The sequence below is a fragment of the Parasteatoda tepidariorum genome, chromosome 2, assembly GCF_982258835.1.
Source record: "Parasteatoda tepidariorum strain Cologne lab strain chromosome 2, Ptep-v5.0, whole genome shotgun sequence".
NCBI classification, from domain to species: Eukaryota; Metazoa; Arthropoda; class Arachnida; order Araneae; family Theridiidae; genus Parasteatoda; species Parasteatoda tepidariorum.
The window spans coordinates 66996085-67011866 of NC_141756.1; the positions used below are offsets into that span (position 1 = coordinate 66996085).

The 15782-nt window shown below is 30.3% G+C and overlaps 2 protein-coding genes across 4 annotated transcripts in view; one reads left to right on the forward strand and one right to left on the reverse strand.

Moving 5' to 3' along the window:
- Positions 1-1218: 1218 nt before the first annotated feature.
- Positions 1219-15782, reverse strand: part of LOC107457445 (uncharacterized) — an 82604-nt gene continuing 68040 nt past the window's right edge. Inside the window, exons 4-7 of one of the 2 annotated variants that reach the window (XM_087157473.1) lie at positions 15438-15690; positions 12759-13013; positions 5174-5714; positions 1219-1351 (exon numbers count right to left, since the gene is read on the reverse strand). In XM_087157473.1, the coding sequence (XP_087013599.1) occupies positions 5569-5714; positions 12759-13013; positions 15438-15690 (654 nt within the window). In that variant the 3' untranslated portion in view covers positions 1219-1351; positions 5174-5568. The remainder of the gene's footprint in view (positions 1352-5173; positions 5715-12758; positions 13014-15437; positions 15691-15782) is intronic. The other variant, XM_087157472.1, reaches the window with a different exon arrangement.
- Positions 2920-15782, forward strand: part of LOC107457444 (uncharacterized) — a 49331-nt gene continuing 36468 nt past the window's right edge. Inside the window, exon 1 of one of the 2 annotated variants that reach the window (XM_071177645.2) lies at positions 2920-3049. In XM_071177645.2, the coding sequence (XP_071033746.2) occupies positions 3045-3049 (5 nt within the window). In that variant the 5' untranslated portion in view covers positions 2920-3044. Of the gene's footprint in view, positions 3050-8917; positions 8938-15782 lie in introns of those variants that run through there. The other variant, XM_087157475.1, reaches the window with a different exon arrangement.

Below are 15782 nucleotides of genomic sequence, written 5' to 3' on the forward strand. Positions count from 1 at the left end.
AAAATCCATTTTTAGCGGAACATGTTAAGGAACAAAGAGTCTGATATATCCTAATTTTTACAGTATAATTACCATAAAATCATTGAGCCACTCTAATTACATTGATATTACTGTTAAATGACAGTTAAATATTTTACGGTAAAATGGTTTTCGCGTCTAAAGGGGTTTTATGGTCAAATGGAATTTATGGATTATGTATTCAAATGCTGTTACTTCGAATCGTAATTTGATTCGAAATTTTTTTACAGTGTAGGAAATAAGTTAGTTATATTGAAATATTTTATAAACTTTATTGGATACTTTAAAAAGCGTTAGATTAAACCATGTTTCTACAAAAGCACCGTTGTATCCAGCACTACATAAATCGTGTTTCAATCTGGCACTACCTAAAATTTTTTACGACATTACATGATACTACGGTTTGTGATACTCATATAATTGTTCAACAAGGAAAAACGTTTTTTCTTGAATAAACATCTACCTGAGAAAGAAACAAAAATTTTTTAGTTTTCTGACTTAATGTATTTAAAAAAATTTTTTTTTGAACTTCAAGAAGAAGATCACGGAAACCAGCACATGTGACCTATGACGTCAGTGCCAGCTGATCGCTTATAAGCAAAATGACGTGTTGAAGTTGAGCTAAGTTTCTCCAAATAAATTAGAATGCTAATTAACGTGAAGTTAATTAAATACAACGCTGTATCGCACATCGAATTTGTCGAAATATAATTCTATCTTATCTACTTCTTTTAGTTAACTTTTATTATTTGTTTATGTATTTTATTGTGACCCTGATATATATTTGTTTTGTGTACCTGGCAACTTTGATGCATAATTAGTTTGTTTATGTTCTACATGGCTTCGTGCCTGTCTTTGTGCCAAGTAAGAAATATAGATTGAAAGAATTAAAATCTTTTAGAAAGAATATGGAGTGTGTCACTTAAGAGAATTGATACTTTGATGGGCTTGGCTTACTCGAAATGGAATGAAAAGAACAGTTGCTTACGTAAACAAATGCCACATTTCAATGAACAATTAGAAACGAGATACACACACTCTGTCACTTGCAGGCATTCCGTGACGAAATAAAAATCATAATTTAAAAAATAAAATGCAAAAATTCCTTTTTTACTATATAATAACATTTAATATAAAATGTTTTAGAAATATTTATTTTTAAAAATAAATAATGATCCCTCAATAATCACATTTAGAAAATTGAATCAATAAAATTTATAACGCAAGTAAACACATAATTACATTGTTACACACAAAAATAATTTATTTTAGGAATTAATTAATGTAATATGCGACGGTAAGCAACATTTATAAAATTTTCTCGTTCTTGAACCTGAAAAAGAAAAGAATGAATAAGAGATTGTAACTCACGTAGGCACTCTTAAAAATAATTATATAAATCTATAAACAATTTATAAAATTACTTACATTCTTTTATAATTAATATTTCATTTATTTATAGTACTTTGAAAATAAAATAATAACAAAAATATCTGATTTATTATATCTGAAATTGTTCCAAGATATCAGAGAGCAAGAAAATTGTAATTAAAAATTATAAGACTTACATATATATATTGCATATTAAATTGCAGTACAATAAAGTATTTCAATTTTATTATTTAATTACAAAGTTCTAGTGCCAAATATAGCAATTTGGATAAAATAAATTCTAAGAGAAATTACTGGAATGGCAAAACATTAATAGATAATTTGGAACAACGTAAGATACATTAATTTATTTTATTTTATTCATTTAATCCGAAATATGTGACATATATATTGCATATTAAATTGCAGTACAATTAAGTATTTTAATTTTATTATTTAATTATAAAGTTCTAGTGACAAATATAGCAATTTGGATAAAATAAATTCTAAGAGAAATTACTGGAATGGCGAAACATTAATAGATAATTTGGAACAACGTAAGATATATTAATTTATTTTATTTTATTCATTTAATCCGAAATATGTGATATCGCTGAATATATATGGTTAGACAAATTGCTTTTACACAATATTGGGATACGTTAATATCATTTTGGAAGCAAAACTGCAAAGCACGAAATTATACCAAGTCTTCGTCTTAAGTAGTTAAAGATAATTAAAGTGTGTTTTATAATATTAAAACGGACAATTGCGTATTTGTGTTCTGTTTATTCTCGGATTATGTTGAGAAAAAAATTATTCAAATATTACAACTTATTTTTAATTCATATTATAGTGTAATATATGAGTTCAACATATTTTTAATTGATTAATTATAGTGTGATAGATTTAATTAAAATTTCATTTGACGTAGACATTATATTAAAGCTATATTTGTTTTGATTATCTACGGAAAGAAAAACAATATTTTATAGCCTAACAATAATAGTTGTTTGCAGTCTTGAATTTATCTTGAGAGTGTCTCTGTAATATTTAAACAGCATGTTTTGATGAGTAAAAACATACTCGTGTGTTGTAAACACGTTATTAGCTTCTTATTATATAAGTTGTTGTAGTGGCGGCTTTTATGCGCTACATCTAATTAAAAAAAACGTCTAATTGATTAATTTTCCCACCAAACTTAATCAATTTATGTTTAAATAAAGCATATTTTTTTCTATTCTAAGAGTCCTCTGTAGTCAGTCATAGTTGTTTATGAAATGAAAAAATAAATCACTTAAAATAATATTAGCGATACAGATTGATGGTTTCTGAAGTTAAATAAAAAACTTATAGCAGGGGTCACCATACCTTTTTAACCATTAACCCAAATAATTTTATAATTCTCTTATAGACCTGCTATAAAATAATGAAAAAGAAAACTTAACATGTTTCTCAAATGATTTACTTTATTTTGATGATTTGGCCAGTTTATTTGGCCATTTCATGTCCTCATTTTTTAAAAGTTTTCTTACAAAGAAGGTAAAACAGCTTTCTTTCGTTCATTGATGAAAGTATTAGACGTAATTTTAAATATTCCACTGAATGGTGTGGAAAATTTGTTTTTTCGTTACTTATAGGAGGATATTGCTTAAATGTGGTAAGTTCTGACTATCATGAGTTGGCCTTAAGCAACAACATTTATCTAAATAAAACTGAATATAAACAATCTTTATTTTAGCGGAATGAACTTCTGAAAACGTGTTCCGTTTATTTTATTAAGGTAAAGTCACCGAGAAGGACAACGAATAATAATAATTTAAAAAAAAAAGAATTGTTTAGCTTTATTAATTGTGTCGGTATATAACTTTCAGTTTTGTGCGCAATTTCATTCAGTACTGATTTATTAATTATTTTCTTTGTTTCCCGTACGAAGATCAAGTATTCAGCTAGTTCAATATAAACTCTTATTTTCGTTTGAAACCGTCTACTTATCTATTAATATTTATGTTTATAAACTCATTTCAAAATCTGCAGGCACATTGTCTTCTTAAAATTAGCGATTTTTTATTAGTAAAATTTAGTCAATACTGAAATATAGTGTAGGTTGGTATCGTTTCTAGAAAATTGCTTATTCGAAATAAAGAGCAACAAGTAAGAATAGTGCTAATTTCTTAACAATATTTGATACATGATTTGATTTAGCTGAAATGTTGAGCCTTTTGCATTCGCACGGAGAGTTTAATACTAACAGTATTTTATTGTCAATGGTATTATACTTTAAATATTGCTGGCCTTTCGTTTAGTTAGCAAACTTCAAGCAGTTACATTTTAGATGAATTATTTAAATGACAAATGAGAAAGAAAACCTTGTTTTCAATTTAGAGAATACTAGAGAAGCACATCATCACCTTAATGTGTTTTTTCTCTTCATTATGTTAGTTTATAATACATATTTTAAATTTATTGACAAACTACTATAAATTAAAACTGTTGTTAATTGTATTTATTTCCTGTTTTACGTAGATAAAGTTTAATATGAAAAAAAGAACAATAAATTGAGAGAATGAAAACACGAAAGCAAATAAAAGCGACTTATCTTTGAAAACAAAAAAGTTTTTAAAACTTATTTTTTTCGGTAATAAACGTGATTGCTATTGTCACCAATCGTAACAAAAAACACAATTTCGCGTTAATTGCTGTCACCGATATTGATTTGATGTTTCCTCAAGTTTACAGAAGTAATTTTTTTCTATTTAACAATATCATGATAAAAAAGTAATGGAGATATTAATTTAAAATTTTCAATAAATTAAAAGAATTACTTTAATTTTTTTAAGCAATTACGCCAAAAATAATATTTAAAGCAAATATTACTTGAAATAGTTGCGCGTTTTGGAGTTAGTTTTAAAAGTTTTATCTATTTAAAATACTTTCAATCTTATACTATTATAAACGTATATTTTTCCAAAGAAATTATTTCTAGATCTTATTAATATAAACAGTAATATTTTGCATTTAAAACTAATTTAATGTAAGCGTCACATTTATTTAAGTTTAACGTATTGAATAAATCAGAACGAATTAATAATAGCTACTATATTATAATTTGATTGATTTAAAAATTTAATGAGCTGTGAATAATTATTGTTGATAGTTTCAGTAAAATTTTTTATTAATAAAATGTTAAACTCTGACTTCTGAAAAGGTCTGAGTGATCATTAAAATTTTAAACTGCTCAAATAAAAAGGCTTGATTCAATGTTTTCAAAAGGGTGTATCATCCATGCGCTTTAGTTCAAAATATTATGTATTCTACTCATTTGCAACAGGTTCAATTTAAACTTTTATACAAAGTTCAAAAAAGTACAACGCACAAAGAAAAAAAAAACGCACATCGATTAACTTTTTATCTAATACTCGGATTTTCAAAACTCAATGGTTCTACGGAATAACTTTAAATATTCTGGCTAAATAGGGCAGATGATATATTTAGTTACAAAATCAGACACAAAAAATACTTCCGCGGAATGAACAGATCTTTTTTCAACACATTAGATTCTTAAACCTCAAAATAAGGGTGGGGGGGGATAGCCACAACCTGGAAAATATAGTCCCAAAAGTTTAGGCAGAAGAGCAGAAGAAAAATAATCTTTTTTTAAAAGATTTGATTTAGACTTCATAAAATTGCCATTCTTTGCTTTAATAGTTTTTAAGTTTGATTTTTAATCAACACTAAAACAAACTGTTTGTTAATGTTTTTAAGAAATTCAATATAATCTTACTTAGTATGAAGTAAACTTAGGAACAAGAAAGGATTCTCTAGCAGATGTAGCCCATCAATGGAAGAATACCTGAAAAAAACTTTAAAAAAATTGCAAAGACGTAAAAGACATACAAAATTTGTTAACTTTCAAGAATAATATATACTTACTTTTAAGTGCATGAAATATATCTATTTAGTTAAGGTTTTGAAAACACATAAATTTCATGTGATTCAGTTTATTCAAGTTTTGAAATGCAATTTCAAGCAGAAAAAAAACAATATTTATATTCATTCAAAATTGATTATTAATTTATCATGGTGTTAATTAGAATTTATGTTTAAAATGAAATCAAAATTTTGCATTAGAAGCTGTCATGATGTTTTCTGATATAGTTTAAATTAAAAGATCTAATGTTATACATAATAGCACATAAATATACCATCACTGAAACAGTTTTGAAGCTTCTCTTCCTCTCCTGATTTAGTGACGTAAGTACTCGGATTCGAAAGACCAAGTTGGGAAAGATCTTCGCAAGATTCAGCAGTATCTGAGTAAAAAGCTGGAAAAAGAAGCAGTAATATGACTATAATTTTACGCAATGCACTTTGAAAATTCGGTTCAACATTGAACCATAATATCATGAAAATAATCTGAAGCTTTAGTTTGATATTAAATTGGACCATTTTACCGTTCAAATTGAAGAATCAAGAAATCATGATTAAAAAGGAAAAATTTCCACGATTATTTGATTCAGTTCAGTATTGTTGTAAATGTGAAGTGCATTGTTGAACATTCCACAGAAAAAATGGTTAAATAACAATTTGTTTCAATGTTATTTTACCATATTTAAACAAAGCAGTAAAATAAACATAACAAAAGGGTATTCAAACTCTTAACTGAGAGAAAAAGAGTTTATTAACTGTTTTCACTTAATATCAGAATTTTATCCGCACCAGCTAGGCCCACGAAATGAAGCTACTTAATTCCTTGCAGATGGGTACATATGAGAGACGAGAGCCGAATCTGTCAATCCCATGACCGACAGAACGGGGTTTCAAGTCTCAGCGTTGATATCACAATATTTCCCCCATTTCCTTAAACACACGATGAGTTTATAGTATCCTGCGCTCTCTAGTTTGTGACCCTGGACTGCTAGAATATGGTACTCTAATTCACGCATAGGTGGCAGCACCACACAAAACACAAAAAGTCTAGTATTTTCCATCTTTTACGATTGCTGAAACAACCAGATTAACCAATTAAGCCACATTCCACGGTTCAGTCAATAAAGCACAACTCAACCACAACTTTAATGCCTATTACCAAACGAAAAGCCTAGCTTTAATGGCCAGTTAAATTTCTTTTTTATGGTTTTGAAACCATGCTAGTTGTGAATGATTAAAAAATATGTAGTTGAGTGTTCATGTCTTTTTAGTCATACTAGTTGTAAACGGTTTCAAAACCGTAAAGGTCAAATACGTTGTTTACCTTAAACTTTACGGCTAATTGGATGGACAAACTGCTGCCGGTTATTTTGCCGTTATTTTAGAATGAAATTCTAACAGTGTGTTACATATCAATACGTTTCAAAATTTTGAAGAGTTTCAGTAAGAAAGATTAATGGAATCAATATATGATTCAGCATACTGTTCTATTTTGGGCACTAGATAAAATCGTAATATTTGCAATTCGAACCATAATATGGAACATATTTACTCCAATCTTAGCAAAGTGATAAGTTGAATGATGTCTTGGTCATAGTATTTGAGAAAATAGAATATATTGCCTAAACTGGTACCGTGTAATGGTTTCAGCAAAATTGCACAATATTATGGTTTGACATGTTTTAATGTTTTTAAATGTAAAAAAATTTTTTAAATCTTTAATTATCTCTAGTTTTATAACAGTTTGAGTTAATTCTGTGTGAAATTTTCAAGTAATTTTCATTAATTAAGGGAATTTTTTTCCTAATTTAAACGTAAAACATCTAATATATATAATTCACTTACGTGGCTCCCAAATTTTGGCTGTATTTCTTTTCCGCCGGTGGCAACGTTTACTTTGTTTTGTTTACGTTACTGTTTCTGTTACACGGCGAATCGACCAATGATTGCCGTTAAAAATGTCACATGCCAAATCTAGCTGAGGTGGCTCAACATGTAGCGCTTTTAAAAACGGAAACTGTAATAACCAGAGAGCATCAGCTATGGCAATCTAATACTATTAAGCTAGGCAGAAGTGAGTAGTCTTTGCCGATGGATCTCTATTTTAGTATTTTGTAGAAAGCGCTTTTTTTTCACGAATTTAGGCTCCCAAATTTTGGCTGTATTTTTTTTCCGCCGATGGCAACGTTTGCTTTGTTTTGTTTACGTTACTATTTCTCTTATACTGCGAATCGACCAATGATGGCCGCTAAAAATGTCACATGCCAAATCTAGCTGAGGTGGCTCAACATGTAGCACTTTTAAAAACGGAAACTGTAATAACCAGAGAGCATCAGCTGCGGCAATCTCATACTATTAAGCTAGGCATAAGTGAGTAATCTTTGTCGATAGATCTCTATTTTAGTATTTTGTCGAAAGCGCATTTTTTTCACGAATTTATATATTACGAATTTATTTGACGATTTTTGATTTATATCACGAATTATACTGTAGCACATTTCTAATTGGTTTAACGAATTACATGTCATTTATTTGAATTCAAATTTATTTTAATGACTTAGTATTTACTAAAAAAAGTTTTTATATGGATTTGAATGATTGTTTTGAATTCTTAGAATTTTGTGCATTTGCAATGTACCTAAGTTAGTAGCGAGCGAAGCGAGCTTGGTTTGCGAAGCAAACCACATAAGATTGCGTATACAATTTTCGGGAGATGGCGAGCGTTAGCGAGCAGGGGGCGCAGCCCACTAGTAGATTATAATTAGTCTGGCAAACATTTCCCTTTTTTTCTTCGAAAAGAATCTTAACTTTCGATCCGCCCTTCACTACTGGTCAATGGTCATTGCACGAAGTGGTCTGATATTAAATTTCTTGTGGGGGAGAAACACCCTTCTTCTTCTCGCCTTTGGTGCCTTGCCGCTTTTTAGAAGAGGGTGTCATTGAAAGTGTTGTATGAGTTTGTTTTTCACAAAATTGCTAATTAATTACACAATCGTTATTTTCTTTTCTTATATAATTTTTTGGGAGCTTACTTATCCAAACTTAATCATCTGCTTCTTGAAGGTTAATTGGTTATGGCTTGTCTGGATTTTTCTCAGTCAATGAATTTTCTGAATATTGTCACACACACACTCTCTGACTAACTCGTATTGGTGTATCTTCTTCCATTTCTTCTCTGAGATGTGGACTTTGGCCGGTATCCAGGGAATTAATTACTTTTTTTTACATCCTTTTTCTTTGGCTAAAATATTTGATAAAATCCTCAAATCGCTATAAATTACAGTAATAAAAATGTCCTTTACGTCTATTTTTTATACCTTTGAATTTTCTATAGAAATCACAGACTATTTCAACTTGAGTGTTCAATTTGCATTTATCTTCTTATCACCCTTTAAATTTATCTTTTATATTGTATTACGCTTCATTGCAAATTCTTACTCTTGTCACCCATTATATTTGGGCATGTCTTTTCTTTAAATTGTGTGAAAAAAAGCGTGTTTTATTGGTAAAAATTGTGAGCGTGATGTAAATAATATTGAGCTGAATTAAAGAACGTGTGAATATACCATTTTAAATTGTCTCCTTTTTCGTCTGGTAGATTTATTTCTCTTGTATGCGGTGAGTACATTTTGCAGTTTTGGGACACATATTTGCTTTTAATTGAAAACATTAGTGGTTAAGATAAATTCTATGCTTGTATTGGGAGTACAAATTAGCTCGGTCCGTTTTTAAAATATGCCTCTAGCTGTTATGAATGTTTCAAAGTGACAGTTGGTTTCGGCGGTTTCAGAGAGGTTAGACATCTGTCAATATTATTCAGTTTATATCACTTTGAGTTTCATACAAAACCCTTGTTTTTTACTTTGTTGAATATGTCAAATTTTGGGATAACTAAGCAGCATTTGCGGGAGGTTTTATGTTTCTGCTCTAATTGAACGAAAAGTGCAGCTGAAGAGCATCGAATGCTTGTAGAAGTTTATGGTGACAATGCTCCAACTGATGGAAATGGTTTCGACGTTTCAAGAATGGCGAATGGTGAATAATGTTGTATACTATGAGCTGCTACAACCTGGCGATTCCATTACGGGCGATCGGTATAGGCTACAATTTATTTGTTTGAACAGTGCATTACGAGAAAATCGGCCAGAATATGAGCAAAGACACGACAAAGATATTTTTCTGCATGATAACGGTCGGCCTCATGTCGCAAAGTCGTGAAAAAGTATTTGGAAACTCTCAAGGGGGATATTTTACCACACCCGCAGTATTCACCGGACATTGCTCCTTTTGATTACTGGTTGTTCCAACGGATGCAGCTCGATTTGGCAGGTCACCGATTCACTTCTTTCGGAGAAATCGAAAATTGGTTCCTAACTTGGATCGCCTCAAAAGACGAGCCATTTTTTCGAGATGGAATTCGAAAATTGTCTGAGAGGCGGAAAAAAGTAGTAGCCAGTGATGGACCATACTTTGATTAATCTGCTCATTCATTTTGTTCTGAAATAAATTCATTTTTGACCACAAAAAATGGACCGAACTAATTTGTACACCCAATATTAAGATATTACAAGTCATTATTATTAATCTTTATTTTTCTGATGTCCATTTTATTTCATATTTGGTAAGGCCAATATGTTCAGTGTTTACGTCAAATTGTGTGACCATTGGACCTATTGGGTTATTGCTATTCCTTGATGGTTTTATACTACCACTTTACGCAAACGATCTCAAATTACTTTATTTAATAATAAGTGTTTCGTTTACGTTCAAGCCAAACAAATTTTATTTACCTTCGAATTTTCATGTGAGATGTTTTCATTTCAGTTTGAATTGATCCATCGTAGTTTGTAGAGTTGTCAAACAGTCTGATTTAAATATTTTTCTTCATAATCCGTTTCAATTTTCTTTTATCACGTTTTGCAATTTTCTTAGATATATGTTCCCTCTATGTGTATGTGGCTTATTCCTCAAGGTCTAGCTGCAAGCTAGACTACGTCCAGGAGGTCGTGAATTCTCAAAAAGTCATATACAATAAGAGATGTAATTATAAGGTCCTCCTTTTCAAAAGCCCCACGCAGTGGAGGAGATGATGCGGAGGTGCTATAAAATGCTGTAAATGCTCTCATTACACTTTAATTCGATAAAATAAGTAAGGGCGGGGATGGCCTGGTTGGTAGGGCACTGAGCCCATGTCCAAGAGGTGGTGGGTTTGATCCAGCCAACCGAAGACTCCTCATGTAGTAAATGATGACTGATTCACGTTAAATCTGTCTGGTCATAAAGTCCTCCATGTTCTCATTACAAATCATGCCTCTAGGGGTACTGATCCAGGAATTTTCTTGTCTTCTGGATTGGTTCAAAATAACGAGGCTACGGAGTTGAACATTAGTAGTCGTATATCCCAAATTGGATCGACTGTTCAACGACGGTTATAAAATAAGATAAAATGAAATAAAATAAGTTGTTTTGAAATGTCAGACACTTCTGTCACGCTATTTTGTCGTATAGACACCTGCCCTCTTTTAAACTCACAAATAGCTTTTACTGATAATATCATCAAACAAATTTACGAAGTTTATACAATCTTAAACTTGACTAGCTAAGTCGTTTGTTTTAACAAAAATTTTTTGAAAAATATTAGAGAATGTTTTCTGCAATTAAAATTTAAGAAATATAAAGAATAAGAGAAATGACTGTTGATTTCGGCCTGTGTGTTTAGTATAGTGTTCTATTTTGAACATAACTGAGATATTTATTAAGCAAAGGGTTTTGACCTCTTGCTGCAATGCTGTTAAAATCGAGATAAATTTAGAGAAAAATAAGCTTACAATTACAAAAAATAATTACTGCAAATTTGCTGAAACCTTATCAAATAGTAAAAATCTATCACGTCTCCTTTCAAGTTTAAACATAATTTAGTGTAATCAAATTTAAGAAGGATTAATCTGCAAGTTTGTTTAGTCCAACTTAGCGCCGTATTATAGTTGCAGTAAATTATAACGATACTATGGTTAAATATGCTGCAAAATATTTAAAAGTGTGTGTAAAGTCACAATGAGTAACGATATAGAGGATTTGTTACAATGATTATACAATGGATTGCTCGGAATTGCTTAAGCGTTTATCCCAGTGTAACACTATTTCTAACTGTGTCTTGTTATAAAATTATTTAAAATATCTCTTTTTTAGGCTTAAAGATTGATATTTTAACCCTTCATTTTAGAAAATGAAAATAAAGTACTCAAACCTTGAAGTACATTGTTAGTAAATTATAACGATATTATGGTTCAATATGTTGCAAAATATTTAACAGTGTGTGTAAAGTCACGATGAGTAACAATGTAAAGGATTTGTTGCAATGATTACACAATGGATTGCTCGGAATTGATTAAGCGTTTATCCCAGTGTAACACTTTTTCTAACAGTGTCTTATTATAAAATTATTCAAAATATATCCTTTTTAGACTTAAAGATTGATATTTTAACCCTTTATTTTAGAAAATGAAAATAAAGTACTCAAACCTTGAAGTACATTGTTGCTAAAACCACGAACTAAGTACAAACAAGAAATGCAAGAGACAAGGAATATTTTAAAATAAAATTAAAGTAAATATTTTAAAGTTGTCTTAACTCGAATTTGTTGCCGGATCTGTGTATTCATTTACATCATTATGGTGCCTTTACCTTAAGAATTCCGTTATCATTAATTTACTTAAGACTTCCGTTATCTTAATTATTAGTACCCAGATTCTTAGTTGTAATAACAAATAACCAGAGTATTACTTATTTTTAAATTTCAATCTATCTACTTGAGCATAAAATAAAGTAGTCAAATCTTGAATCACATTGCTGCTAAAACCACGAACTAAGTACAAACAAGAAATGTCAAAGACGAGGAATATTTTAAAATATAATTAAAGTAAATATTTTAAAGTTGTCGTAACTCGAATTTGTTGCCGGATCTGTGTATTCATTTACATCATTATGGTGCCTTTACCTTAAGAATTCCGTTATCATTAATTTACTTAAGACTTCCGTTATCTTAATTATTAGTACTCAGATTCTTAGTTGTAATAACAAATAACCAGAGTATTACTTATTTTTAAATTTCAATCTATCTACTTGAGCATAAAATAAAGTAGTCAAATCTTGAATCACATTGCTGCTAAAACCACGAACTAAGTACAAACAAGAAATGTCAAAGACGAGGAATATTTTAAAATATAATTAAAGTAAATACTTTAAAGTTGTCGTAACTCGAATTTGTTGCCGGATGTGTGCATTCATTTACATCATTAAGACGCCTTTATCTTAAGACTTTTGTTATCTTAATTATTGGTACCCAGACTCTTATTTGCAATGACAAATAACTAGAGTATTACTTAATTTTAACTTTCAATCTATCTACTTGAAAAACCAGAAGAAAGAAAAATAATTACTTAGGTTATAGATTGTAACGAAGTCTTTGTTGCCACAATGTTGATTCTGGCAAATTCCATTACATTCCATCCTTTCGGCAATCGGCAAATTGTTAAGATTATCCTTCTGTAGACAGAAGCATTTATCTGGTATGGTACCTGCCAAGGGAAATCCAAGGCCACGACAGTGCTCTAAGCATTCTGTAACGCTAATTCCTTTCTTTTCCAGGATCTGATTACTTGGTGGGTGACCTTTAAAACAGTTCATAGAGCCCTCTGTAAAGAAATAGAAAAATTTTAGAGGAAAGTTGAAACAGTTCAATTTGGGATTTAGAAGTGTCAGTATATAATGTACCTAATGATATTAAAATGGATTTATAAACAGGATGATTCAAACAATAATTTCATGAAACAAGCTACAAATATCTATGAATTTTTCTACTCTTGGAAATTTTAATAACTTACATTCAATTTAGTATTATCTATACATGCAATATTTGTACCATGCATGAAATCGCACTAATTACAAGATGTGCTAGCAAAGTTCGGAAGTGTATTAGCAACAACATTCTTTTCAAATAGGTTGTATTTAAGGCTTTTAAAACAGATCGGCGATACAGGCATTGCTGAAGATGTTGTTGTTGTATCGGTGGATGGAAAAAAAGAGTTGCCGAAAGAAAAGTCCCTGAAAAGTACCGGAAAAAAGATCTTGTTAAATGTTAAGTTGTTGATCTGAATGAATTCAACATCTGATTCAATTTGGGCGATAGAGACAGAATTTAATGTATTAAAAAACTTTGACGAATAATTTTTTTTTTTGAAAATTAATTAATATGTAAGGCTTTATTTGAAGTTTACTGAAAGACACTTTCCCCACTTCATATTATTTAAAAAAAAGGATTAGGATTCGTAAGCAGCTATGACATTACTTAAATTTCAATAATTAAATTTATTGTATTGTGATCTAATAATGTACATAAAACACTTTTACCAAATTAGCAGTTTTTTTAAAAAATGCATTAAAGTGAAATATTTTATTGTTTTTGCAAATATTTTTAACTAATTAAAATAGCCTATGGTGGGCTATTGTTGATTGTTACATTATTTATAGCAATTCTTTTATACATTATAAAACTGTATTTGCTATTAAAAATCTGTTAAGTATGAAAAGTTTTTTTCTGTGAACTTCAAATGTTTTCTTTTTATCTTAATTTATTTTAGAAATACCTGATTAAAATCAAATATGTATAATATTTAATTACATTGGATTTGGGATCAACGCCTCGAATCGAATTAGACGTTAAAAGTTTTTGTTAAAAGGGCTTTTTTTCTGGCCCTTTTTCCCGGTATTTTGGTGCTTTTTCCGTGATTTCTTTTATCCGTCGCTTTTATTCCCGCTATTCTGTTGGATATATGCAATGTCTGAAGACACATATCTGTCCTTTAAGCTTTTAAATTACTCAGAAACGCAATTTTACACAATATTCGCTGTTTTTTCCAATCTATAACCAAAAACCGTGATAACCTGATTGGTAGGGCACTGGACCCATGTCCAGAAAGTCGTGGGTTCGATCCCAGCCGGTCGAAGACTCCCCGTGTAATAAAATGGTGACTGATGCACGTTAAATCTGTAGAGTCATAAACTCCTCCATGTTTCCATAACAAATCATACTTCTGGGGGTATTGATCCAGGAGTTTTTTTGTCTTCTGGATCGGTTAAAAATTACAAGGCTGCGGAGTTGAACAATAGTAGTCGTAAACCCAAAAATTGGGTCGGCTGTTCCACGATGGTTATAAAATAAAAATAAAATCTCTCACCAAACTTAATGGTGCGCATTTATTCTGAGAACTTTACTTAGCTTTCGCACACTGACTGAGTTAATAATTTTAACGCAAAGCACAGTTTCACTTAACTGTCGTAATTTAGGAGCCAGGGATCCCAAGTTGTAATTTTTCTTGCCGCGTCTACGTGAGCTCAAAAATCTTAATCTTCCAGGTTATTCATCTGTGGACCAGTCACCAAACTCTTTTAACGCATCTTGTTCAGAATTAGAGCTAAATTGGACTATGACTAACTTTATTCCATTCAACGTAGCATATTTTATTGTTGTACTCAGAGTTCAGTTTAAACATTTGATTTGTTCTAAAAATGATCAAGCAAGAGCTGTCAATTAAGCTTGTGGAAAGTCGAATTTCGACCAGTATAATCCTCTGAATGGCAAAATCAGTTTTCTTACAATAAATTACAAAAAAAACGCGTATAGATTAGAAATATTCTCCCGATATTTGACTATCTATGAAACTGCCGAATGGTTATGAGAATACTAGATAATCCTTAAAAAAGAAAAATGCATGCCAAACAGAGGATGACTGAACATTTTGCTAAATGCATACTGGCTTTACATAACTGTTAAGACTTTAAAATAAAAGTACTAAAACAGTATCAATAAGCAGTATAAAAATAGGCATAGTATTACGGTATAAAAATAATATAGGTAAAAATAAACAGTATCAAATGAATGACGAGTTTGTATTTAGTTTGTTGATTCTGTTAGCAGGAACTTAAAAATCTGTATATTTTTCATTACAAACATTTTCTTTTGGGTTTATAAATATAATTCTTTCAGTTTTAGTATTATAATAAATTGAGGAAGAATATAAGAGACCTGCATGCATTAATAATATAAACTCAATTTTTACCTTTATCCAAATCTTTTCTGCAAATAAAAAGAGCTCTATTTGAGCAAATTTCATCTCGCCATTTGTAACCGTTGCTGCCATCTAATAACGCGCATCGTTCATAAACAGAGTTCGGTTGCGTTGGCATCCAATTCCGAAAGTTTGACACACTCCCATCTAACCACCTGTAAGCTTTATTGTCTGTAGGATCATATTGGTACAATCCAATCAACCACCGCACTCTTTGCAAAGATGATCCCATACCTTGGATGGTCTGTAAAAGCATTAAATAATCAAATGTTGTTTTATTACGCAAATATTTTCGGACATTTTTAAGAAAGATAAATGAGCTTTATCCAGTGCGCG